This window comes from Helicoverpa zea, chromosome 10 (genome assembly GCF_022581195.2).
Source record: "Helicoverpa zea isolate HzStark_Cry1AcR chromosome 10, ilHelZeax1.1, whole genome shotgun sequence".
NCBI lineage: Eukaryota > Metazoa > Arthropoda > Insecta > Lepidoptera > Noctuidae > Helicoverpa > Helicoverpa zea.
The window spans coordinates 10,428,119-10,454,398 of NC_061461.1; the positions used below are offsets into that span (position 1 = coordinate 10,428,119).

The following is a 26,280-nucleotide window of genomic DNA, read 5'->3' on the forward strand; positions in this document are numbered from 1 at the left end:
AATAACTAAATTGTGGATCGATCGTTTATTTTTATTTCTTCCCACAGGTGGCAAGAACCAGAGTAGCGAGCACAACCTAACGTAATTATGAAAATGGTAACTATTTTCAGGGATAACCACTTCTAAATGAATTAACAATTTTCAAATGGGTATACATATTTTGGTACAATCTAATTGAAAGCTCTTTCATACCTAGTATCGTCGTTTATTTTACCTATACTTAATTGCAAAATAAAGGTGCCAATTTTCGCAATAAGTTATAGTTAGAAATATCGAAAATTCTTAATTCTTATTAGTGACAAAACATCAAAGTGGTAAGTTATTGAAGGTTTTTTTTATTTGGTTTTTTCGTTTTTAGCAGTGCAGTTTAAAGTTTGGCGCCCAAAATATAAGATGTGAAATCCCTTGTGTACTGCTCGTACCCCGGCTTAAAAGTTTTTTTAAATCTCTAATGATTTTACGAAACTTCATAAAGAAAATAAAATGTATAAATTGATATGAAATGTAAACAACAAATATGCATGTAACCAAGGCTACTATCAGCTATCGGTTACAAGCCGACTTGTTCCTGAAGAGAGCAATACAGATTTAGAATTTTATTTTGTGTCTACATTGCAAAATAGATATATCATATTTTTTTTAACTTTTTATTTGTTTAATATGTGCTGATTTGCTACGTGTCCAAATTTCATATACACAGAAAAAAGTGTTTGCTCTCAAGAAGAAATAATTATTGTGTGTAAAACAAACATTGGTTATTTGCTGACAGTAAAAAAGTTGAAATACCAATAGTACATATTATTACAATAACGACGAAGATCTTATTTGCCACTTACAAATGATTTTGTGGCGCATAAAAAGAGTTGTGATTGGCGGGGACCGATAAACCACCGGTAAGTCCACTTACGTCAGTTTGTCATTGGCACAGCAATAAAGTACGCGACAAGTGAACACGAGAAATGACGCAAGTGGCCCTACAGGCTCGGCAGTACATAGGACGTTGATAAACCTATCAGACGAGGGAGCAACGGATTGATGACATAATGATAGCTGTCTTGATAGATTTATTCACGTCCTACTCAATATTTAAGGAGCTTGCATAGGCTTGGCATATATTTGATTGTAACAAGTCCCCGTTACCGAATACCACAGCAAACTCCTTTTGTTTCTCAACAATTGTTCAAGCATTCCTTCAACATTTGCTGAAAAACTATTATCCTCAGATGTCCAGGATAAATAGACAATCAAGTGCATAGGCACATTACATTAGATTAATAACTAATCAAACATAATATTATATGCGGACTTGAATCTAATAATTTTTTTTTTGCTTTTTCTAATATTTTTTATCGAGGTATCCTTTAGCGAATATCGTTAATGGAATAAGTACAATATAATATGAACTTATGACAGAAAAATGAAATACATTACGTGACACGAGAAAATGAATGTGAATTAATTAGTTGAATGAGTTTAAAAATACCCAACCTCTCTAATAACGTAGCTTTAGACAGTACGTGAACATTTCAATATCTGAAACATTGTATAGTTGTAAACTGATGTACTTGTCTACCCGCATGAACATAACATCAAATATTTCAGATAAGGAAATTGACAAAAGAATTAGCGAACATAATGACACATCATTTAAAAGAACTGAAAATGACTATACATTAATTTCACAATATACTAAATATATACAAGGATAGCCTTCCTGATGTAAATTTTGCAATGACATTTTTTTTTTACATTTTCCGTTTTCAGTTATTACAAACAGAAGTAAATCACACTACATAAAAATAAATATATAAAACACGACACATAAAATAGAAAAGTATGCACGAATATTAAAGTTTAATATGAAATTGTAACTAGGCAAGGCTTTCAAATGAAATAAATATAAGTTGTGTGGGGCCGTGACGAGCGGGCGCTGCGCTAACGCGGCGTCCGCGCCCAGACAACGCCCCGTGTAAAATGAAAATATACGAAAATATAACATATACACTTCTTATGTTTTACATCAACTATAATAACAGTTACGCCTATATGAACTGTTACAATCCATACTTGGAGCTGTAAATTATGTTACAATTGATGGCCCTCGCTGCTCACCGTTTGTAATACCGCCACAGAGCATCGCAATGCTTGACACATCTTATAAAAAGTTAACCAACTGTTTCCGGAACGAAAACGTACGTCCGTAAACGGTGAACAGCGTCGGCCGGGCATATATCAAAGAGCACGACACTTAGTTCATCGTATCCGACGACACTCCAGGGGGCTTGCATGCAGCGCCCCCCACTAACATAGTCCAGCTTCATACAAAACTGCTAACACCTCGAATTACCACTATCCGGCAGAATGCAGCGGGCCTCAAGTATCAAGAATGAACACTGACCCGCGACGCGCTCGCCAACCTACATTATATTATGCGGCAAATCAATAAAATCGCCGCGTGTAAAACTTATTCAACATGGACAAACCACAACTGTCCGCCTCCGATATCGTTCGAACCTCGGACACAAAGCCGCACTAACACTAGTTCGGCTTAGAACAGTTACAACTGTGGATACATCTTTCGCGAACATTCGGCCGAAAGGCGTACCCACTGCTGGACAACGGGAGATGCCTCTAAATATCTCCTTACATTAAAGATCGCGTTCAAAAATGTTGCAAAAGAAAACAGAACAATTTACTTTACGATATAAAAATTTTGAATGAATTTAGATCGCCTGGAAACGTAAACGAAAAATACTAACAAAAATAAAATACCTGTTCTACTTACATTTTATATTAACAAATTATTAAACAAGTCGGGACGATATTATTGTAAGAATTATATTAGAATCGTCCTATCATGTTTGTCCTGAAATGCTCTCGCCTCGTTTTGCGTTAACATGTAATTTTTAAACTAAAATAAAATATATAGTTATTTTCCCAACAAAACATTTTAAAATAAATATATAACACGCAGCAATACTGCTAATTATTTCAAGGCCATTGTTTAATAATAACGCACAATCCCGAACACTTTCGCACATTTATCAATTTTCGTCGAGTATCGACAATGAAGCGAGAGCATTCCATCAAACATTCCTACATCAATATGAAATCTCTACAAAGAAAACATTGAACTAAAATTAACGTTACATATAACTCCTCCTTTCCTTCAATATCTACAATCATAAGATATGTTAGCACTTCTAGCCTTCCACTTTTGTACCTCTACAACCCTCGACACTCGGAGAAAGTAACGTTTAAGGCTTCGCTAATTAATCCTATTTTATTGCTAACTTTTTCATTCTAATGCCACTTGAAGGAGCAATCGAGCCACAAAGGACATCATTCTCGAGACCGATCACGGCGGCACGTCGTTTTCGAATTTGAAAAGCTGCGATTTCTCACTTTCGACATACAAACAATAATACGCTCGAAGAAAAAGATATATACAAAGTGTAGGACGATAGATCGGGAAAGGAAACGATGAGCACCGAGGCGGCTCGGCAGCGTCCGCGCCCCGGTCCCGCGGCCGGCAGCGTCCGCGCCCCGGTCCCGCGGCCGGCAGCGTCCGCGCCCCGGTCCCGCGGCCGGCAGCGCCTAGCGCGTGAGCGGGCGGTCCGTGGCCAGCGTGCAGCACGGCAGGAAGCGCGCGTGCGGGTGGCCGCACTGCGCCGCGCAGCGCAGCGCCGCCGAGTGCCGCCGCTTGCGGTCCGCGCGCGCCGCCTCGCCGAACTCGCTCATGTCCGACACCAGCTCCTCCCACTCGCGCGACAGCTCCTCGCGCGCGGGCGCGGGCGCGGGCGGCGCGGCGGGCGCGCAGGCGCAGGCGCGACACGCGCGGGAGCTCCAGATGGAGCGCGCGGCGCTGGGGCGCATCTTCTTGGCGGCGCGGCCGCACTCCTCGCACGGCGCCCAGGCGGCCGCGGCGTCCGCCACCGGCGCGTCCGTCTGCACGCCGGCGTCGCGCTGCCGCAGCGGGAAGCGCAGCCGCAGCCCCGGCTCGTCGAGGTCGGGGCAGCGCTGCGCCGCGGTCAGGTTGAGGCGGCCGTAGTCGATGGTGCGCGCGGCGCGGTACTCCAGGTAGCGCTCGAGCCCCGCGCCGAGGTACAGGCCGCCCGAGTCGCTGCGGCGGAAGGCCACGGGGTCGGGGTCGCCGCAGATGTCAAAGGTATCGCCGTCGGCGTAGCGCGGCGGCTCGGCGTCGGGCTCGCGGCGGATGGGGCGGAAGTGCGTGCGCGCGGAGGTGAGCAGGTCCTCGCGCGGGCGGGATGCAGCCCGCGGCGGCGGCGAGCGCGGCGCGGGGGGGGCGCGGGGGGGCCGGGCGCGGCGCGGCGGCACCTCGGCGAAGCCGCTGCGGTCGCGGCTGTGGTTGATGGCGGTGAAGGAGCGCATGGTGTGGGCGACCGTGCTCAGCGCGTCGTAGATCTCGTCGCCCTCGTACAGAGCGAAGGACTCGAGCTCGCGCGGCTCCGGCTCGGCCACCACGTCGGCCAGGTTGAGCGGCCTGAAGCGGTCGTGCAGAGCGTCGGCGATGCGCGAAGGCGAGTCTCCGCGGTCGAGCGGAGGCGGGAAGTCTGCCGCTTCAGTGGACCAAATGCTCTCGGTCAGAGATATGAGACTGCATTTCTCCGCGGACGGGTCGGCAAACAGGCGATCGGAGGGGGATGACAGCAGATCTTGGAAGTCAATCGGAAGGTCCTGATACTCGTCATCGGGCGTGTTCTGGTCTTTGGACCACAGAGCTTCGATGCTGCGATCGAACTTGGCTTCGAACTTAGCGTAGAGTTCCTCCTCCATGGGCGTACGGACGCGCGGGTTGAGGTCCTCAGTGATGACCCACTCGGCGTCGAGGTCGAGGCTGTCATCCCAGTCGGGCACCATGTTTTCGTTCATTCCGATCTTGCCTTGTGTTATTTCTTTGATCTCGTCTGTGACGGTGTTCTCGCAAGTTCCGTAACCCTCGTCTAATGCTATGGCTCTGATGAACTCCTTCACCGGGTCTTGAGTTTCCATGTCCCAGACACCCTCGTGCGTTACCCACTCAGGCAGTATCTCTTTGCTGTCAAAGGATCTACTGTAACTGTTGCAACGTTTCTTGTTGTTCTTCTTTTGACCGTGGTATGAATTACGTCGCTCTTTGCTTGATGTTAGTTTTTTATTTTTTGTATTCCAATCTTTAGACACTGACAATTCGCTTTGCATTTTGATCTTGGTATCTGCCGCTGATTTACGACACCACGCTGGCGGTGGAAGATAATACGGTAATGGCGACTCTCGACCCTTTTTCAAAGCCGGAAACGCAGCGTAATATCGTCGAACAGCCTCAGTTTCTTCTAGAGAACACGTGGGCATGCCTACTTGTGACGCACTTTCTTGATCTTTGATGTCCTGGAGTCGTGTGCACAGCTGATCAACAATGTTGTCAAGATTAGGTTCCTGGAAAAATTAACACAACTATATTTTAAAAATACTCAAATCATACATTTTATTATGCGATTACATCATAAGGACTAATATTTAATCAATAAAAAAATCAATTTTCAAATAGTATACCTATTTGAACCAGTCATCTGTACCGATGTAGCTGCAATACAAGCATTAAAACATTTTTGATAAAACATGCAGGTTTATTACTGCATTAGCCTTGTACAGCTATATATCTGGCTGCAGAAAATATACTGCATACCTACATTGCATTACTTTTTGAAAAGTGTTAAATTGAAACTTAACCAATTTGAAATTTTGCTTTATCTTTAACAATGCAATAAATGCATTAAAGTCAAAGTCAATTAGAAAAGGGCTATGTATATATTAGAAAAGAGCTATGTATTGCAACCACAAAATAACAAGAATTAATAAAACATCAGCTTCGCTAGATTATAAAAATACACATCCAGAAATTAACACAAGTGGGAGGTTCCAATGTAAACTTAAAATAACGGGTATGGATTGCAAAATAATTTTTTATATCAATGATTTATTTATATCCTGAAATGACACTCAAAAAGTGGATAGTGCAGAAAAAAATATGAATACAATGATAATGCAAATAATAACTTAACAATGGAACAAAGGAAGAATGCATCTATGCTCCTAAACTAGTGTGCAAACCAAAGGGGACAACAAAATACAGTGGTGCGGTGCTTTCATAGGCAACAATCATTAATGAGGAAACTTCCTGCTTACAGGCAACATGTCCAAAACTAAAATACAATCTAACCACTCCCACAAGGAAAAATACATCTAAATACATTTTAGTGTCACAAATAACCAACCAAAAACATAAATATTATCATGTTGCCTACAAAAAACATACAATATTGGAATAGATGTAAAACCGACCTTTTTGTAAGGATTCTTATAATTGTTAATTGTCTTCATTTTTACATTCCCACTGTTATGGTCACTTTCCAGTGTTACTGAGCACTGCATTTCCTCTTGACAGTTGAAAAAACAATAATTAGTTTATACTGATTATTATTTGATCACTAACGAGTTGGTAATTCACTATTTCATAATTACTTCCAGTTACGGTAATAGTGTTTAATAGCCTACTTATCATTTATTTACCAAACAGATCATGCCAAGATACTTAATGATGTAGCTAATTCATTAGAAAATTCTTCTATTCACTTTTGTACTAAATTTATTTATTCACGATAATCACCTAGTCATTGTGTGATATTGCCTTATGTAGGTATCTGGCTGAATAAAATCTGGCTGTTGACTGCACAAAACGTGATAGTGACTACAAAAATATTTACATAGAATTGCAGTGAATGTGAGTGAAGTAAAGAATTGGAGCGACTTACCTGTACCAAGTGTGTGGGTATCAGATGATGGAGTGTGGAGTTTGATGAAGTTCTCTCGACGTGGCAGGCCAGCAGGCAAACGCCTGACTCTCTCTCTTATGCTTACGCATCCTGTCCGTGATAGTGTCTGCCGTTATCAAACACCATCATCTTGTATAATAATCGTGAGTCCATTTTACAATCGCCGTGGGCCGTGTGATATAAATCGATCCTTTAATTCCTCCGTTACTAATACATCCTTAATTTCTTTGGCCTATTCTTTGCTAGTGGGTCAGTTTTTTTCTAATGCAGCGCTTGCTTTAATTTTTATGCAATCGCATTGTCACTAGCTAATAACAAATGACGCACTATGTGCACCCCTTATTTCTGCAAAATAAAACGTAAAATTTTACTATCATTCAATGTTTTGATGTAAAGGTCATTGAGATTTAGCAAGCACAAAGAATTTGATGTGTCGTGGGTACCATGCCCGCCCCGCCGTGCTAAATGGGTCGATGGCGCCAAAACGTCACCCGAGTGAGGGTGAACGCGGACGGAGCCTCCTCGCATTCGCAACGTCACCCTCACAATCAACACTTTTTGCTTCACATCAACAAAGAATAGTATCACGCGCGGCACGGCAGATCTTTTATCATCGTTCTGATCTGAGTCATACTCATACTACTCACTTCAACTACGATACGATGCAATTTCACAAGAAGGCGACAGTGTTACATGATGCACTTTCACTGAGGACGCGCCATGGACCTACTTCCGTATTGACACGTAAAAACGATCAAAATCAAGAGAAATTACTCACCTGTAACAGTTTATACGGGGTTAAACTATCATGTTATATCAATATACACACACCCCACATGAAAAAAAACATGGCAGCCGCAATGAGTGAGTGAGAGTCACAAAATTATTTTATTTTGCGCAACTCCGTCAAAAGACTGGAATGACGTCTTGTGTTATTGACCAATAGCATGGCTTCGCTTTTCAAAATCATTAAACATGGCGGCCAAACCGCCCGTGATTACACTTCATGCACCTTGTGATTCGTCGAAATTTGATTATTGGCTAATCTGGTATAACGATGTTACTGATCCTCCAATAGACGTTCAGTATTTCAAACCGGATGCTTGACTTTCACGCCACCTAGAGGCGGCAAATTGAAAAATGGACATAAATAATTTCTGCTGTAGACATCAAGGCCAGAGTCCAAAGATTATTGTTTTTCAAAGTATAATAATACCACTGCACTTTCTTTTACAATCATGAAATATATTCGTTATGACAAACCAATAAATCCAGCAATTTTAGCTACATTGCCGGATTTATCAATGAGACCACCAGAATAATACTCTCAAGGTCATCAAAGCGAAAGCTACGAAACGTAGAAAATAAAACAAAATAATTTCATCGATCTCTTTATTCTCTTACTCTTTAAAACTTTATTTTTCAGTACATCAAATAACAGTAAATCGATGTACCTGTTAGCACTGACTCGTTGGAAAACAATGTTACCAATACTGACGGCAGGGCAGTAAATGGGAATTTTATAACAATGCCCCACGAAAATTAAATAACTAAGGAAAGAATTTTAACTGTAACACGTAGCGTCATAAACAGTGGAAGATTTGATAAAACAGAGGTTATATAAGTGATTTCAGAATGTATTCAGATTATACACTTTTAACAATAAATGAATATTTTGCCGGTCGAGTTAAAATAACGAAACTTTTACATGGCAACTGTTCTGAACAACACTTGGCATTTACAGTTTATATTATACATAATATATACATCCAATGTTATAAGTAGTCAGGTATCTAGGAAAGTATTTAGCAGTATTAGTAATATAATATCCGTTCATTCCAATTCACAATTGAAAGAAGTAAAAGTGTATCGCTCCACAATTTGTGCGCAACATATTTTTGATAAACACTAAAATAAACTAAAACTTAAACTGAATAGCGATCACAGAAATGCATCAACGTAATACAATACATATTTGCAACAAAAAATCAGGAATAAATAAAACATGACAACAATCGAACAACTTTGTACGGCGTAGAAAGTGTGGGTAATTAATTATATAATAATATAATATATAAAATAAGTAAAACGTTATTTACATATCCATGTGTGATTGATTACATGTTACAAAATGCTTATTGTCATTAGGGTAACACATTCATAAAATTAAACGTTAACGTTAATATTTAGTTCTTCTACATAAATATGTATGTCGTTACTCTAGTACAACAGCTATGCTATATGCGGGTACATAAGACATTCTGACAGTGCAACTGCTCAGCAATCAGACCGTGACAGCTTATCGTATACAGAATGACGTCACAAAAAGTTGCGTTGCGTTACACGTGCCCGAATAAGTCTTATTTCAATTAAATACAAACGCCGAACGCCATCTTTGCTAATTTACCGTCACCTAAACCAGCAGGAAGGCGTAAACATGAGTATGAAATATCCACTAGTATAGTATTTACACCTTGACTAAGTAAAATTACATTACTCAGTGGCTTTCGGGCCGTTTACTGGTCTCTTCGGGTTTGGTGACGATAGTTTCGCTCTTGGCTAAGGCCTGTGCCGCAGCCGCTCTCTTCAGTTCCCGCCTCTTCTGAGCTTCTCGAATAATGTCGAATAAACTCTGGAAAAATATTAGCGTAGTTATAATACAGCATTTTGTTACACAAACAAGTTTATCGAAAGTGGCCTTTCCTTATTATTAAACTTCGTAACAGCTGACTGGGAGATAAGGATGACAATAAATGTGCATTGATTTGTTATCAAACAACTTTGGGACGGTAAATATTGTGAAATATAATGAAATTTTGTAACATTATTTTGTAACATTATCATTTGATGTGAACTATAGTAGTATATTAATGGCGACAAGTTCGCACAAATCACCTTAAAAGGCAAGGTTTAAAAGGCATCTGAAGAATATCAGTGTCACCCAGTTTAATAGTAGTAGTAATAGTAGTTTATTGATACACGCAGTGACGTGACATACCTTCCCTTCGGAGTCGCTAGGCTTGTCCTGCTCCTTGGCCGCGATGGCAGCCTTATCGAGTGCCTTCTGTATCTTGCTCTCGACTTCCAGGATCTCCTCCTTGTCGAGCAACTCGATCAGCTCGGCCATCTGCTTCTCAGAGAGGTTCACGTTTTCGTTGCCTATGATTTCTAGCATCTGAAATATTGGGAAAAATTAAGTTTATTAAGAGAGTTACAAATTGAAATGAAAAATGGAGAAGTGAAAAGGCGGGCTCCCAAAAAGCGAAGTCTGAAAATACGAGGCAGATCAAGTAGCATCTTTGAATCTTTCTGCCTGTTAAAAGTTTATCTGCATAAAGCATAATCTTCATTTAGTCATCAATCATTATAAAAATTCCATGCTTGAGAATAGAAAAAGGAGGAATATTTGTAAACTATGCAATCATTAAGAAAATTGCACGACTTCGGTTAGGTTTATAGACAAAACATTTATCATTTAAAATCTTTCAAACTTGCACTGAATGATAAACAGGGGATAAACGAGACTGTTGTTCTCTCCCTCACACGTATATTACGTGCAATTCGTCACGTTCGTTTGTTACTATACAAACCTCATTACGAAAAAGTTGTAAAGAAAATATTGAAAACATTTACAAATGTTAAAATGTCAATGACCTTTGAGAAACGTTCTGACCTTTTGCTAGGTCATTTTACATGTTATTAAATATATCGACACATCTGCTTGGTATCTTAGTAATTTATTTCAACATCTCGTATAGGAAGCATAATATTTAGCTATTACAATCTATGTACAGGTAAAAAAATTATAAAGCTGAAGAGTTTCTTTATTTTCTTGAACGGGCTTGTGTCGGGAGCTACCGGCATGATTTGGACATTTCATTCAGTACCTACTTTTACTTCTTTTTTAGCAAAGCGAATGAAAAGAAAAACTTGTATAATATCCAGTCAACAGCTACCTTAAGAATTCCGTAAAAGTAAACAAAAGGCAAAAGGTTACGTAATTCTACGATCCATTTTTATAGACAAAGGACATAACATATACATTCTATTTATTGAGTCGTACAAGACTATAAATATCAGTTTTTTTTTTAATTGTCCATGAAGGTTATTGCTAAAGATAACAAGGAAGTCTAGCGTTTACACTAAAAGAGGTCGCATACTCTGTTATCGCGTCTATAATCACTCGCGGGGAATTAGATATGTAGCTGGCAGTCACGTGTTTGCTATCGTGGTGAAAACTCGACATTGACCTTGAGAACTGTTAGGTCATTTTTGCATTTTTTTACACGTGGTGGCTGGTGAATCATTAATAAAACCATAACATTTATTTTTAGCTCACTTTTAGTAAAGGTCAAAAGAAGGCTTATCTCTTTTTGAGTATTATCTATCCAAGGTTGTAGAAAAATTAGCTTCGCCTATTCTTATAATAAATCAATAAATAGTCTGCAATGTCAACAAGAACATTTCTAATCCGATTGACATACTTTTTATAATAGGTAATAACATCCTTATCAGTTTTCATCGTGATTGTTGGTATCTGATGGATTTAGAATAGTACAATTCCATCCATAAGTATTTAAGCATGCCTATCTAGATTTAGACCTTTCTAGCTTTATCTAACTATGTTGGGGTCGACTTCCCATCAGATGCTAAGGAGCGCCTACCTCACTCTCCACTTTTTAGGTGCCAGTAAATTACTATAAGATCTTGGGCCTGTAGGATTCTTAGAAAGAATTCAGTGGTAGTTATGTGCCACAAAAAGGGTTCCAGAAGGAACAAAGGTGGTTTTGAGTCAATAAAAGTGTGCCACTACTTTCCACTGCACCCACAGCAATAGGATCCTTTAACAACTTCCCTACGATACAAAGAAAAATGGTACTAACCTTCAAAACATCATCAATCTTCAACTGCCCATCGAAATCATCATCCAGCCTTCCGAGTACATCCTGAATTAACTTCAGTTTGGCCTCATCAGGTACTTTTTGTAGGCTCTTAATGGAATGCATGAGTTCATCAATTTGGATAAGTTGTTCCTTAGCCTTTTGTGGTTCGGATTTGGTTTGCTCCAGTGTAGTTTTGAGGGCTTTCTCCTTGGTGTCTAACATGGCTAAAGCTGCGTCCAGTTTTCCTATCATGTTGTTGACAGCCTTGTATAATCTGCGGACAGTAGAATACAACTTTTAACTACGGTAATATGACTTATTTATGTACTCGTTGCCAGATTTGTCTATTAATAGTGGCAATCTCGACTCTACGTAAGCTGGATTTAAAATAAGGGTTGCCCCTTATTAGGTGGTCCTTTCATATAACTGGCGAAATAAGAGTGCATAGTTCTCAAGAGAATATTTATTTTTAAATTGTTTCAGTTTGGCAGAAGGTGTCCAGTGTCATTGACCTCTACTAACGTCATTCTAGATGAATGCAGGTATACCATATTTAAAACCAGTCAATGCACTTTCACTTCGCAATAAAACAAACTGCTTTTAGAGGCAAAATTATCAAAGACTTGTGACATCATCATCAGTCAACCAGTTTGGTAAAACCACCATAAACAGTGGTATCCAAAAAAGGAGTGAGGCCCAGCTATACCTATAATACTACCTTATTGATGTAAAACTTTATTGTTTGTATTATAGAGGCTCCGAAACTACCGAACCGTTTTGAAAAATTATTCCCCTATTCGGGAGTTAGAGAGGATAGCTCAAATGACAGGCATATTTTTGTCCGGGTACGGGAAGTTCCCCGGTGGATTCAACGTGGTTGAAACCGTGGGAAACGGCTAGTTGTTTATATATCAGACTTACAACAGCTGAAATTAGCGTCATACCTTTTTAGTCTTATCTTATAAAGCGTACGATAAATAGTATTATGTAATACACTAATATCTGTACATTGTACCAGTAACAGAGATATTATATTTGGAAATAGATATTTGCCAATCGATCAAACAAGACAACTTGTGCAGTAAATACTGTTACTGTGATTATAATGAATAAAATACGATTAATCTATAAATAGTGATTGTTATGAAGTTGCTGTCTAGCACTTGAATAGTCGTATGTAATAAATATTAATATTAAATATTTATTTGAAAATGTTTGCTTGATCGCGCTGGCCTTAGGAATGTCCAATTAAAAATATGACCCTGACGGTCAGATGCCCTATTTTACGAGAAAGGCTATGGGTTACATATTACCCGGATGCGTGAGAGGTTTCCCGCTAGACGCGGGTGAAACCACTGACAGAATCTAGTCTACACATTATGATGTTCATAACAAGTTATATATTTATTTAATTCTGAGTGTTTAGATTAAAAACGTTCAGTAGTGGACGTCAATTGGCTGACATGATGACAAGAGCTATCATTTGTTAGAACAATAATACAATACCTGCGAGCACCCTTCGAGAGTTTGAGATCAGCTTGCTTAGTCTTGACAATCTCCTGCATCTCTTTGACATCTTCACTGTAGTCGAGGAGTTCCGCCTTCAGCTCCTGGATGCTCTCCTTCTCCAGGAGCAGCGACTTCTTCTGTTCGGCTGTGGATGAGTGAAGAAATATGTTAACAAGAGTAAAAATAGAAGGTAAGGGTTCTTTATTTCAAGGGTAAGTTAATTAGTTTGGAGGGGTTCAATGATAAGAGTTCCAAAAAATACAAGAGACTAATGAGTTTTGATGGAAGTTGGTGCAGTCAGTGAATAAGAAAACTTTAATCAACCTGGGACACGAATCGTGACTAAGACGTTTGGTGGTTAACAGTCAGGAACCCCGGCATCCTGAGGCCTCTTAGACACGGGGATGTATCAGAATCAACTTCCAGAGTTCAGGCAGCTTGGTAAACGTTTCAGTAAACCTAAAGAGCTAATTTGGCCTGACCTAGGACTCGAAAGATCGGTAATTTGCGACGAGTAGATCAACGGGGCAGACTAGAATAATATCTTAAAACCTTTCTGTAATCTGCCAAAATTCACAGAAACAACATAAACTCAGTTTATGCATCAGTAAAATCCTCTGAAAAGCTGGCACAGACAATATAACTTCTCAGTAACACTGAGATCTGACGATAGTAAGCGAGTAAAGCCAAAATCTCGGATCAAAGGTGAATGGACGACCGTAACAGCAAATCGGACCTTGGCATTGGTCCAGCACAACAATACTAAATAGGGAAAACTGGTTGATGAAAGTTGTTTTCTTTCTTTCTTCCAAAAGGAAAAACGGGACCGTATTACTAGGAATTCGATAGCCGTCTATTACCAGCCTGTATTTCATGAAACGTTGAAGTTCCACACATACAATTTTCACAGAAGATGACAACAAATACTTCTATTCAACAAGCGTGATTTTATAGCCATTTTTTAGATATAATAGGTGATCGTGCTCCTGTCTTTACTGTCACAATTTTATGGGGTAGGCGCAGCATATTTTCTCCTTTACCGGAAATATTTTTCCGCTATGGTTATGGACGTTCGGAAGATTTTCGATTTTGCAATTCTTTACACTTCTTTATATCGGCCACAAGAATGGTCGTAATGCTCATAAATACCTATTTAGTAGAATTATTATAGTACGACCTTGCGATCGAGCGCCACTCTATGACGCTGGGTTATAAATTTACAGGGCAGCTCTTTGTCCGTGACAATATGCAATTTCAGTTTGAAGTTTCTTTACCGAAATTAAATTCTTTGAACTGCAAAGCCCTTGCTCTGCACTATAGTAGCTTCATATAGAAAAACTATCGAGCAGGGACGAATTTTCTCCAGGACCAGGATGTTATAACTTCTCTATTTGCACCTAAATAATCCCAAATCAACTGAAAGAATTATTTAAATTAAAATATGAAAACCTTAGCTAATATCTGGTGTATTATCAGAATTAGCTATAGAACATTGAATTTTCCATCCATGAAGTCTGTATTTACAAACACTATGACTCATGGTCGGCTTTGTACGGCGTTACATATAGTCTATGGATGCCTTTAGAAATATGTTAGTTATTCCACGAAATAACGTTGCAATGTTGCCAAATATGTTGTATTTCCATTAGGGCTTATAAATAACTGAGAAGTCACAATTATTAATGGCAATAGGTCTATTCGTATGTGTTTACAGCCGTAACCTTCGATTTCTCAGGGATATTGTCTCATGCTATTTCTGAATGATTTAAAATTTCCGTCATTTTAATCTTGGTATTTATTTAGGCATTATTCGTTAAACAGATACCGGGGAAAAAAATAGTAAGTGAGTTTATTACATAACTAGCTGTTGCCCGCGACTTCGTCTGCGTGGGCAATATAGAATTTCCAATTTCGTTTATTTAACCCCCGTGGGTGATAGCGTGATAAATAAAGCGGTAATCCTTCCTACTAATTTAATTCAGTTGTAAACACACGAACTTCACATTACATAAAATAACAAAGTGCAATGTGCAACAAAGATGATAAAGTACATAGATAAACCGGTTATTACCGGAAACGAGTTTCAGCCTGACTACCGCCACAGATCACTCCAATGAGATAAGGAAAACGCAGTGAAAGAAAACAAATCAACATGGCGACAAAGCCACTTGCAAATTGAATACGATACATAAATAAAAGTTCCATTCATCATGGCTTACATTCACGTTTTGAGCACATGTCTGACATACGGAATCTATTAATACACGTGACGAAAATGAGTTGAATATGTAATTATGAAGGTAACAACACAAACTTGAACTTCGGTACATGGAGAAATATGGATGAATGCCAATCTGAAAGGATGGACTTACCTAATTTCTCTAAAGCGTCCTCAATAACTTCAATGTCTTTGCCAGAGAGACCTTCTTCAGATTTCGGTTTAGGAGCGTCGACAATGATGACGGGCGCAGGATCGACCATAGGTGCACTCTCCAAGTCAATGATAGGTGCTTTGTCTTTGAGTTCTTCTTTTTCTCTCTTCTTAGCTTCAAGGATCTGTTTCTCTCTTTCTGCTTCTTGCAACTCCTTCATTTCTTCCTTGATCTTCTGTTCTTCCAGTTTAATGGCATCTGCTTTAGTCTGGAATTTAACAAGTTAATCTCCAATAAGTTGCTTGTTATTTTAATGAGTATTATAACAAATTGATTTCATAGAAGCAACATGGAAAAATGTGGAACACGTTGTTTACTGTACAGGTTCTATAGGTTCATCTTAGGTTTGTTTGTTTGATGTCATAAATATGTAAGCAATCAAAAGACTAAACAAATTAATTAAATTGCACAACAATTAATTAAAATAATACTGATTAAGATGGTAATAACAAATAAGTAACAGTAATAAATAGTAATACCTTGAAGTCCAATTTTCCTTCCTTCTCTCCAATAGCAGCCTTTGTCTGTGTGGCGACTTGTTCTGGCAAGGCAGAAATAGTTGCCTTCAACTTGTATGTAGTTGGTACATGTTCGGGAACCATCAGCGCTCTTGACAACAGCAATAACGATGGAGGCACCTTCTCATTCAATGATAAGTCAAGCCAATTCCTCAGCTCCTTTCTTAATCGTTCCTCAGACACACCATAGGCTCTCATTCCTCTCGCTCTACATGCCTGTTGTAACTCACTGAAGTTCAAACTATCTACACCCTCTTTAGCAATCACCTTGTCATCAGCAGCCAATGATCTCAGCTTCATCTTAAGATTAAACCTTAACATGGCACTGGTACCAATAGTAGTTGCATTCAAAACTTTACATAAAGCAACTAAATGAGGTCTCTGTAAGGAATCTAATGTGATCTCATCTTCAAATAATTTAGAAAACTTCATAATCTCCTCACTGGTTGCAACATCACCTGATGTTCTGATCCTAGTGAAGAAACTGGAGAACTCTCGGGCAAGCTCTGAATGCCTATTGCTAGCTTGTGGAGCCATCTGATCTAATGTTTCTTGGAAGAACTTGGCTATTTCCAACTTAACCTTTAAATGTTTCTTTAATTTTGCTTCTTTCTGATCACTACTTTCAAATGTTGATGGTAATGCATTTGGGAATAATTTGATATAAAAGGGCAGTGCAAATTCCAAAAATGGAACCAATACAAATACAATAAATGGAACCATTCTGAATAGATCACCAATGGTTGTGACCAGCAGTCTGTGCTCCCTTCGAGTCAATGTTTCACCTTTTAAAATTTTAAAGAACAAGGTTGCTGAGATCCTCACTTCAATAAAAAGAAGTCTGAAACCATGGTAGTAATGCCGTAGCTCATTCATAAAGCGCTCTTTAAGGCTTTTCTTCTGTATTTCAGGTTTTTTTGGAGACTTTTCTTTTTCCTCTATGCCTTTCTTTATAGTTTCAACAGAGGCTTCAACTTTAGAGGATGGTTTCAGAGGTTCTTTATCAAAGTAATATCTGCTGATAGAAAATGGTCTGATGAACTGAGGGTGCCAGTGCACTCTTGTGTTAAACGGCTTCTGTGTGACATCATGATGTAGTCCGATAGGCTGGGTTGTATAATATGACAACGACCTTGAAAGTGTTATGTATGGAAAGTTTTGAAACTGTCTGCTGTCCCAAAGTATTGCTAGAAAAATAACAGAAATATTAATATTTTATCATTGATTTTAAATTAAATACTTCACAACAACACTGTCATGGTTTGCATCAAGATAATACAGAAAGAAAATAACTCAGGTTGGCTCAGGTCAGACAACTAAGGAAGTAACAGATTAGCTCGCCGTTAACTTCTCTTATTAATTAATTTTGTTTTACCAATCAAAAGAAACCGCACTAACCATGTGACGGTCATGATGAAAGAAAAAAAATAATTAGATAATATATGTGTTGTAGTAATCATCGACAGAAACATCTAATATTATGTTCTGTATTTACAAATAGTACGACATGGTCCATTTACGTAAAACTAGTGTTTCCACGATGAAGTCATAGGTACATAGGTGTCTAAAATAATCAATCAAAATCCGCTTAGGTTAAGATACAGTAATATGACATTAGTTACAACATTTTATACACTTACTCGATCTCCTGATGCAACGACAATTATTAATTATTAGTCTGTTCATCGTGTTTGCTATTCGCAGGGCTTTTTCTACTGGAAAATATTGAAATTATTGTAACAAAAACAAAATCAACCCTCAATACACCATGACAATCGAGAAGAATCACAGAATCACAGACGGTCAATTTTACGAAGCACAGATAAAAAATATAGACTAAACATCCCCATTATAGTCAACCTCGACCTTTTTAGATGAAAAATAGGGAAGCGTTTTAGTAAAAAAGTCTAGAAACAAAGGTGATATAGTTTTACAACCAAAAAATTAATGTAAAGCGCTCACTAAAATAAATGATTTTTAATTTCTTTCTAATCGATATGATTATGTATAACTTTTAATTTACATTATCTTATATTACTTTGTTAGTAAATAATTTAAAAAAATTCGGACACAAAACTTAAGCAGCCTCTACTTTAAATAATACTGGGCGTGCTGTAGTTTATTGATTACGTATTGTCAAAAAAATATTGACAGAAATATTCGCGAGCATAACCTCAAATCAAGCAAAATTATTGATAAAATACTGTGGTTTTATCGAAGTATACATCATTTCAGCAATAATAAATGAATATAGTACGCTTCTGTCTAAAATCAAGTTTTGTTAATTTAACAAAACCTCCTGTCAGGCTTCTTTCGAGCCGTAAGTATATTCAATCTTGGACCATACATTTCTAACGTTGGACATAAAAACATGAATTACTTTGCAGTCTGGAGTAGAATTTTAATATTCCTAGAGTTAATTTTGCAGATATAGCAATTATTACGTTTATTCTTCAATGTTTTTACAAGGTTTTTCAATACGACATCAACATGCTGTTTCATTCTAAAGCCATGTACTTGATACCTATTTACCTATGTGATAGACGACCCACTGACCGATTTATTACTTTTATTCAGGTGCCAAAGTCTCTCCCGCCATGGCCCTATCAGCCGTTAAGAATGCAGCCAAGAGAATAGTATGGGTAGACCTGGAAATGACTGGTCTGGATATAGAAAAGGACCATATCTTGGAAATAGCCTGTGTGGTGACAGATGCAGACTTGAATATTGTTGCTCAAGGGCCCAACATTATTATAAACCAGCCGGATAGCATTCTGGATGGCATGAATGACTGGTGTGTTAGTCAGCATGGTGAGGTATTGATTTCTTCTGTTTAATATTGTTATAACTTAGTTTTACTTATAATTATGAACTCTTTTATCATTGCATGTTGTAAAGGCTGCAGGCAAAATATGGATTTGAAAGAGGTCTATGTAGAGTAGTAGACTGGTATTATTTAGGTTGATGATCACATCATTTAATTTTGACTGCAATCTATTCAAAATTTTTAAACTAAAAAGAGAGAAGGGATGAATGAGTTGGAAACATTGATATTCTGTATTGGACAATTTTCATGACAGTCTTGAAATGCGTTAAAATTTATTGAGCTATAAGGATCCCTATACATATATGTATTCGTCTATTCTCCCTGCTTCCACATAAATCACAGATAAGTTTCATGAGATAAGATTACACTTTTTGAACTGTAAATAAACAAGTTACCATTATTTTTACAGAGTGGATTGACGGAGGCTAGCCGCAAATCAAATGTTACCCTCAAGGAAGCAGAGAAACAAGTTCTGGAATTTGTCAAATCCCATGCACCAGAGAAGAAATGCCCTCTAGGTGGAAACAGTGTATACATGGACCGATTATTTATAAGAAAATACATGCCAATACTAGACAATTATTTACACTACAGAGTTATAGATGTCAGCACAATCAAGGAGTTAGCAAAGAGGTGGTACCAAAAAGAGTTTTCACTCATGCCACAGAAAAAGTTCAGGCATCGGTCTGTGGATGATATTCTTGAAAGCATAGAGGAATTGAAGTACTTCAAACAGCATATATTTAAGTCTACAATGAAGTTGCAGACGGAAGTTTAAAGTATTTTACAATGAAATACATTACGGGTATTTTTAATTGAATAATTATGTTAGTTATGCATAAAGTCGCCAGTCTATTGAGTACAATTTATTGTAGGTATCGTAACATGTAGGTACCTAGCGAAAAATAAAAAGTAAATTGAATTGTTGTCTTTTTTTATTTATTTATTTACAAGGCACACCAACAACTTATTTACAAATACTTTCGCATATATAAGTTTACAGTTATAATAAGTCCTGCGTAAATATGTTAATTACAGGTGCGCACAACGCTCAAATTAAAAATAACTCAAATTATACTTCGGCCGTTCAGAGAATGCGTTCCTGACACCTATCAGTTAGTCACGACTAGTGATGGGCACAACATAACACTGAGTTCGTTACCGTTCCTTCAAAATGAACCGCCGCATTATTTTAAGATTATTTTCGTTTTAAATTGGCGGAATCATTTGTTTTATATTTTAGTTATTTAAGTGGAAACCAAAAAAAGGTAATATTCATATAATAAAATTGTTTTATTTATTCTTTGTTACAAGTACATTGAATTGAATGTGCGAACAGAATATTAATCAGACTCCGATTTGCTTGAGGAGGTGGTGTCTTCATCATCATCTTCGCCTACATGTATAATTATATTATTATCAATAACAGAATCAATCCTGATATCTCGGTCTAACAAAAGCCGGGTAATCAAATAAAAACAGATCGAAAACACTTGAAAAACGTGGTCTATGCGCACGAAACGACAACGGACGACTGTTTTAGCGTCACAAAATGGCGGCCCATAACGCCATTTGGGGTTACCATTTTTAATCTAAGTATAAAAATGCGGTTTGGTCATAGTTTTATTTTTATTTTTCATAAAAGTTATAATTAAGTCTTATAGTCCATTATTTTCCAATTCTTAAAAAGAAAATCAAAACGTATTATTTTATATTATAACTGTATAAGAACAGATTACGATACTTGCCTGTTATTTTTAGCACAGCACTACAAAATATAAACCGCTGACATAACCTTGTAATAGCGCAGTATAGATTTAGAAAAATATTGTTTACCAAGTTATTTGACACTCAGTTTGGCACAAAATTATAACATTCATTGATTATTGATATAATAATGTTGTTTTAATGCTCCTCAATTGTTAAAACGGTAAACAACCAGCAAAAATATTTTTATCGTAACTGCAACGCCATTGCAAAGTTACGTCGTCAGTTCAATCGCGACGTGTCAGGAACGCATTCTCTGAATGGCCGAACTTATAAACCAAACTATACATAACAAAAATAATAATAATAAAAAAAGAAGAATCGATAGAGGTCTTTATTTACCTTAACTTACTTCATCTACCATCTGTGGGGTAATTACTGAATTGTCCAGCCAAATAGCTTCAGACTTGCCCAAGATACATCCAGCTAACTGAAATAATATTTAGTCAATATGCCTAATATCTGGCTGTGTACCTATCTAGTCTTCTCTTTAAGCGTTAGAAGTCGGGGCGAGGGCCCAGGTAGTGGCCCACTTCTGCCATCTTTCTCATAAGCCTAGTGGCAGGTGTAGACGTGCACGTGTAGTTGATACACTATCCTAACCCATAGATAGCGCTGTTTACGCAAACTCGAAATACCCGCGAACAATATCGGGCAAAGCGCTAGTAGTAACGTAGGAATATTTCTCTGGGAGGCAAGATTGTACCTAGTACCGCAGTATTCCACCGTAGTTACATACTAAGTACCATTTGCATCTTTTCATAAATTATTTAGAGCATACTTTACAGCCAGCTCGTAGACGGTCCTCATCCAAGGAAATGAATTTAATGATGAAGTATGACTTTATTATGACTGTAATGCCACGCTCGCTGTAAAGCCTCTTAGTGGAACCACAAAAGACCTACTTTTTCAGCGACTTAAAAAAAGACAAACTGTACTTAATACCTAATTTTTTTAAGAGTAACCATGGAGTTTCTTGCCCGTTCTTCTCCATACAGTGGCGGATTTACAAATTTGCCGCTAGTAGGCTATTCAATTTTTGCCGCCTCTAATGATTGTGAACTAATGATATTTCTGTAAGTTACTAGATTATTTTTGCAAGCCTCTATATATATGTACCGAAGAGTTTAATTATGACAGCGACTTTGAAGCGTAAAACCTCTGTAACTTTTATGTAAACGGCTCAACCGATTTTCATCAAACATGTCTAAGAACACTCGCCCCGTAAAACACCTGTAGTAGTAGCGAAATTTTTGATGTTTGGGACGCAATAATACCTAAAGAAATCAGAAAATAGTCACTGTCAAGTGAAAGGCGCGAGCGCAGCGAGCGCGAAATTTTTTGGGTCTTGGAACATAAAAATACTCAAACAAGTTTGAAAAAAAAAACCAGTGTAAAGTGAAAAAGCTGAGAGCGCAGCGAGCGCGAAATTTTTTGAGTTTTGGGACACAAAAGTCCTCCACCTCATAAACAGCTTAGAAATCGTCAGTGTAGAGCAGTGGTTCTTAACCTTTTTGACATGAGGGACCACTTTACTAAAGTTTGTCTTGCCGGGGACCACCTCATCGGTTTACCTAAATTAGCACTCATTTCTTTATTATGTATCAAAAAAAATATCTGAATTTTTGGGTCAGTTCTACTCAAAGCTAAACGCATGTCGGCAGTTGTGTGCAAATACAATTAAAGAAAAACTTGCCTATGTAGTTTCCAATGCGCGAGCGAAGCGAGCGCGAAATTTTTATTGGACTTAAACCAAATATTACGTAAAATGTAGCCCAAACGTACTTAACTTTTTATTTGTTGACAAATGCAAAAATAAGGGCATATAGTTTCTGAATACGCGAGCGAAGCGAGCGCGAAAATTTATCGGACTTAAACCAAATATTACGTAAAATGTAGCCCAAACGTACTTAACTTTTTGTTTGTTGACAAATGCAAAAATAAGGGCATATAGTTTCTGAATACGCGAGCGAAGCAAGCGCGAAAATTTATCGGACTTAAACCAAATATTACGTAAAATTTAGCCCAAACGTACTTAACTTTTTGTTTGTTGACAAATGGCAAAATATGCATATAGTTTCTGAATACGCGAGCGAAGCGAGCGCGAAATTTTTATCGGCCTTCAACCAAATATTACGTAAAATTTAGCCCAAACGTACTTAACTTTTTGTTTGTTGACAAATGCAAAGGTAAGGGCATACGGTTTCTGAATACGCGAGCGAAGCGAGCGTGAAATTTTAATTATTTTTTAAGACTCAAAACCAAAATTACGTAAAATGTAGCCCAAACATACATTTTCATGAATGGGGGGACTAGGTACGACACACCCGATACATGTACGTCCATGCGAAAACCCCCGCTCACAATTACAAGTCGATAAAAATTAAGTTAGATAACGTATAGCAACGTCGTCAAAGCTAAGCTTCGCGGACCACTTGGAATGCCTCCAGGGACCACCAGTGGTCCGCGGACCACCGGTTAAGAACCACTGGTGTAGAGCGTCAGTTGTTTTTGCTACTTCAGTGCTTTAACTTTTTGTTAGATTGAGGACTCAAAGAGCGCAGAACAAACCAGGAATAATGAGCCGCGAGCGAAGCGAGCGGATTTTTTATTTTATTTTTATTGAAACGCTATTAGAATATTTTAAAATTCATGATCCCGTAAGTACCTAAGTATATATTACAGTTTATTAATTTTGAGTTTATTAATCGTTTATTTATATATGGACTGTGTACTCATATACTCAATTATAATAAAAAAACCTGTAAAAAAATAGCTAAATTTGCCGCCCCTCTAAATCTGCCGCCCTAGGCACTGGCCTACTTGGCCTATTGGTAAATCCGCCACTGTCTCCATAGGAAGCTACTTTTGGAATCGGCAACTAGAATCAACTTTATTTATATTTTTTGACGTTCATAAGTGCTTGTGAAGGCCTAAATGAAATAAATGATTTGACTTTGACTTTTTGACAATTTTGAAACGGAATGCAGGTCTTAACTTACCTAAGTAGTTGGTAGGTTTTTTTAAAAACAAGTCGCGTTCTGCCTTTGACTTCGTTCTCGTGAAATTCGATATAGATCACTTAAAAAAAAGAATTTTTCTCTATGTCTGTTAGGTACGTCCATCTATCTGCAAAATATCAACTTCGGTTCAGTAATGTTTTTAGACTTTCATACTCACTACCCCGTCGTTTTCGTACTCGCATAGCGCAACTGCTAAATGCACGGCGTATCAGATTCGATCGCGAAATAGTTTTGTGGGGTTAAAAAAACTATCACAAAGTAGCCTGGAGTCAGGAGTTAGTGATCGCTACATCCACATAAATGAGCTGCGCCAATTTTTTCCTGCGCCAACGAGCGATAAGAGTGAGGGAATAGAGAGTGCACCTTTGTCTGCGCAAACATCTCCAACTCCTTTAGCTGGATATCCATTTTCTCTGTCTTTGTAGTTTGAATCTATGTATACTGATAGTAGGCAGGTGGTACTTAGCTATCCAATTCCCGCGTCTAGTTGCAGACAATTCAATTACAAACTTAATGGCTATTTCATTTGCATACAGCTCTGTCTAGAATTCTGGATGCAAATGCAGGCAAGCCGCAACCAAATGGATTTGCCTTTTAGGCGGTTGGTTAGACTAGATAGTCCCGAGTTAGTGGGTCGTCGGCCTGTTGTGTCGCTTCATACTTTAGAATTGCAAAATTCAGGTGCTAACATACATTTTAGCGAGTTGCAAAAAATTGCCAAAAGTCTTAGGTACCATACTACTCCTACTTACGTCTTATACTTAGGTGACTCGTAAATGCGTAGTTATGCCTATTTTATTGAATTTTGTATGTAGGTAATTTTGTAATTCGTGACAGACACATCATGGAATGGTAGGTAATTCCCTTATTAAAATCCATGGCCCATGGGAATTGCAATTCTATGATGTGTCTATGAGGCATGGATAAGTATTTAGCTACCCACTGCAGTCTAAAGGCCATAGAAATCTTAAAGTCTAAGCTAATTCATCGGCCCTGCTCGAGAGGACAATATAGTGTAGGTAATGGACGACACTTGGGTATGCATTAGGTAGGTACCTACTTAATCGTGGAGAGCTTACCTTAATCCTGGTTTTTGAAAGATGAGTCTTTGTCCAAGACTACCACAGACCACTCCCTTCTTTTTAATTTCTAAAGCAGACATAGTTCTCACTTTAAGCGTTTGCATTCGCTAAAGAACATCTGCAATGTCCAACAATTGCGTCATAAATTCGTAGATTCTAGAGACAGATGAAAACTTTACCTTTAACTAATTACGCCAGCAACCCTTCAAAGCGGAACAGCGCTGCCTCCCTCTTGCAATAGGTAGGTAAGTAGCTACTTAGAGTTGTACCTACTACTTACCGGACTAGCTCTTTCACAAAGAGCTCTACAAGTACCTACGACGAGGGTAAAAGCGTAGTGTACTAATGGGACCTATAGAACCTGTTTATATCTACTATTACCCAAGTGGGTCTTCTCGTAGTATAGGAACGTATTAATAAGAGGATTCCATGGAAATTTACTCTTTCGAATTGAAAGCGAATACTTATTAGCGAAGATTAAGATACAAGTTTACAAGGACCTATGTACGAGAGATTTTTTTTACCTTGAGTGAATTAGGTAGTGGATATGTTGTTGGTTTTATTAAACGTTGCTTAGCAAAAGAATTAAGTCGGGCTTTATATTTTTCTATAGGTGCTATTACTTATTAGTCTGTGGGTGCTACCTAGGTATGACGACATCTACCTATGCATCTCTCAAATAGCACCATTTCAATAACAGACCAGAATAAAATTCTGCGCTGATTATATCACCGTCCTCATTAGGGATCATAAGTGTATGTATTTACCTATGAACATGTTTAGCTCAGGTAAGGGTAAAAGGGTAACTCAAAGGCAGCTATCGGCTTTACCTAATGGCTTCCGAAAGGGACAGGGTAAATTGATACAGTTTGTGTCATTATGTGACTATTAAGTCGACCTTTATACCCTTGTATGTATGTGATACCTAGGTTAATATAAAGAGTAAATAATATTAGGAAAAAAAATTGAGAGCAAACAAGAGGTTTTTCTATCAATGCGAGTTTCTAGGTGTCCTTTAATATCACTTAGCATCGTCAGCCCACTCCAAATTAAGCCTGGCCTTGATGTCCACAACTCACCAAGCCCATAACCACCCCATAAAGCATTCCATGGACAATCGGAGCCATAAATAACCTGACCCCATAAACATAGTTACTGAAAATCGAATGATATTATTCTTTATGGGAAAACGACGGCCTTGTACAAATTAGCTTTGGACAAAACGGTGAGCTCATGGGATAACAAAATTGTCTTGGTACACGCCACGAATTTAATTATGATGAAATATGAAGTGTTGGGTAGGTATGTGAGGGCCGCTGGTGCTGAAAAGGATCCCTTTAGTAGATTGTTTGCACCTACGGGGTTGAACCTCTTGACCTTTGCTTATTCGTACCTATGTATAGACA

At 38.2% G+C, this 26,280-nt stretch overlaps 3 protein-coding genes across 5 annotated transcripts; 1 reads left to right on the forward strand and 2 right to left on the reverse strand.

The window, feature by feature from the left end:
* Positions 1-10: 10 nt before the first annotated feature.
* LOC124634072 lies at positions 11-7,763 on the reverse strand. 3 transcript variants are annotated; one of them, XM_047169481.1, is made up of 4 exons: positions 7,612-7,763; positions 6,813-7,178; positions 6,343-6,437; positions 11-5,436 (listed from the first exon to the last, which is right to left on the reverse strand). In XM_047169481.1, the coding sequence occupies exons 3-4, from the start codon at positions 6,430-6,432 to the stop codon at positions 3,598-3,600; spliced, it is 1,929 nt and encodes a 642-aa protein (XP_047025437.1). In that variant the 5' UTR covers positions 6,433-6,437; positions 6,813-7,178; positions 7,612-7,763; the 3' UTR covers positions 11-3,597. The 3 variants fall into 3 exon arrangements, with proteins under 3 accessions (XP_047025437.1, XP_047025438.1, XP_047025439.1); XM_047169482.1 differs by lacking the exon at positions 7,612-7,763 and adding an exon at positions 7,277-7,455; XM_047169483.1 differs by lacking the exon at positions 6,343-6,437.
* A 448-nt stretch (positions 7,764-8,211) lies between these two features.
* Positions 8,212-17,977, reverse strand: LOC124633731 (mitochondrial proton/calcium exchanger protein). Its single transcript, XM_047169049.1, has 7 exons — positions 17,816-17,977; positions 16,137-17,362; positions 15,598-15,865; positions 13,223-13,370; positions 11,717-11,990; positions 9,832-10,008; positions 8,212-9,465 (listed from the first exon to the last, which is right to left on the reverse strand). Exons 1-7 carry the CDS (start codon positions 17,859-17,861, stop codon positions 9,331-9,333), a joined length of 2,274 nt encoding a protein of 757 aa, XP_047025005.1. The 5' UTR covers positions 17,862-17,977; the 3' UTR covers positions 8,212-9,330.
* A 315-nt stretch (positions 17,978-18,292) lies between these two features.
* Positions 18,293-19,924, forward strand: LOC124633732 (probable oligoribonuclease). The gene is made up of 3 exons (XM_047169050.1): positions 18,293-18,495; positions 18,753-18,991; positions 19,412-19,924. The coding sequence occupies exons 1-3, from the start codon at positions 18,420-18,422 to the stop codon at positions 19,778-19,780; spliced, it is 684 nt and encodes a 227-aa protein (XP_047025006.1). The 5' UTR covers positions 18,293-18,419; the 3' UTR covers positions 19,781-19,924.
* The last annotated feature ends 6,356 nt before the right edge of the window (positions 19,925-26,280 follow it).

Excerpts from the sequence above, each read along its gene's own strand:
- LOC124634072 (XM_047169481.1), bottom strand. The coding sequence starts at position 6,432 with ATGCAGTGCTCAGTAACACTGGAAAGTGACCATAACAGTGGGAATGTA. Across the intron at positions 5,437-6,342 it reads ATAAGAATCCTTACAAAAAG|GAACCTAATCTTGACAACAT; the intron begins GTCGGTTTTACA and ends TAATTTTTCCAG.
- LOC124633732 (XM_047169050.1), top strand. The coding sequence starts at position 18,420 with ATGAATATAGTACGCTTCTGTCTAAAATCAAGTTTTGTTAATTTAACA. Across the intron at positions 18,496-18,752 it reads TGTCAGGCTTCTTTCGAGCC|GTGCCAAAGTCTCTCCCGCC; the intron begins GTAAGTATATTC and ends ACTTTTATTCAG. Across the intron at positions 18,992-19,411 it reads GTGTTAGTCAGCATGGTGAG|AGTGGATTGACGGAGGCTAG; the intron begins GTATTGATTTCT and ends TTATTTTTACAG.
- LOC124633731 (XM_047169049.1), bottom strand. The coding sequence starts at position 17,861 with ATGAACAGACTAATAATTAATAATTGTCGTTGCATCAGGAGATCGA. Across the intron at positions 17,363-17,815 it reads TCGTTGCATCAGGAGATCGA|CAATACTTTGGGACAGCAGA; the intron begins GTAAGTGTATAA and ends TTATTTTTCTAG. Across the intron at positions 13,371-15,597 it reads GGACGCTTTAGAGAAATTAG|CCGAACAGAAGAAGTCGCTG; the intron begins GTAAGTCCATCC and ends ACTCATCCACAG.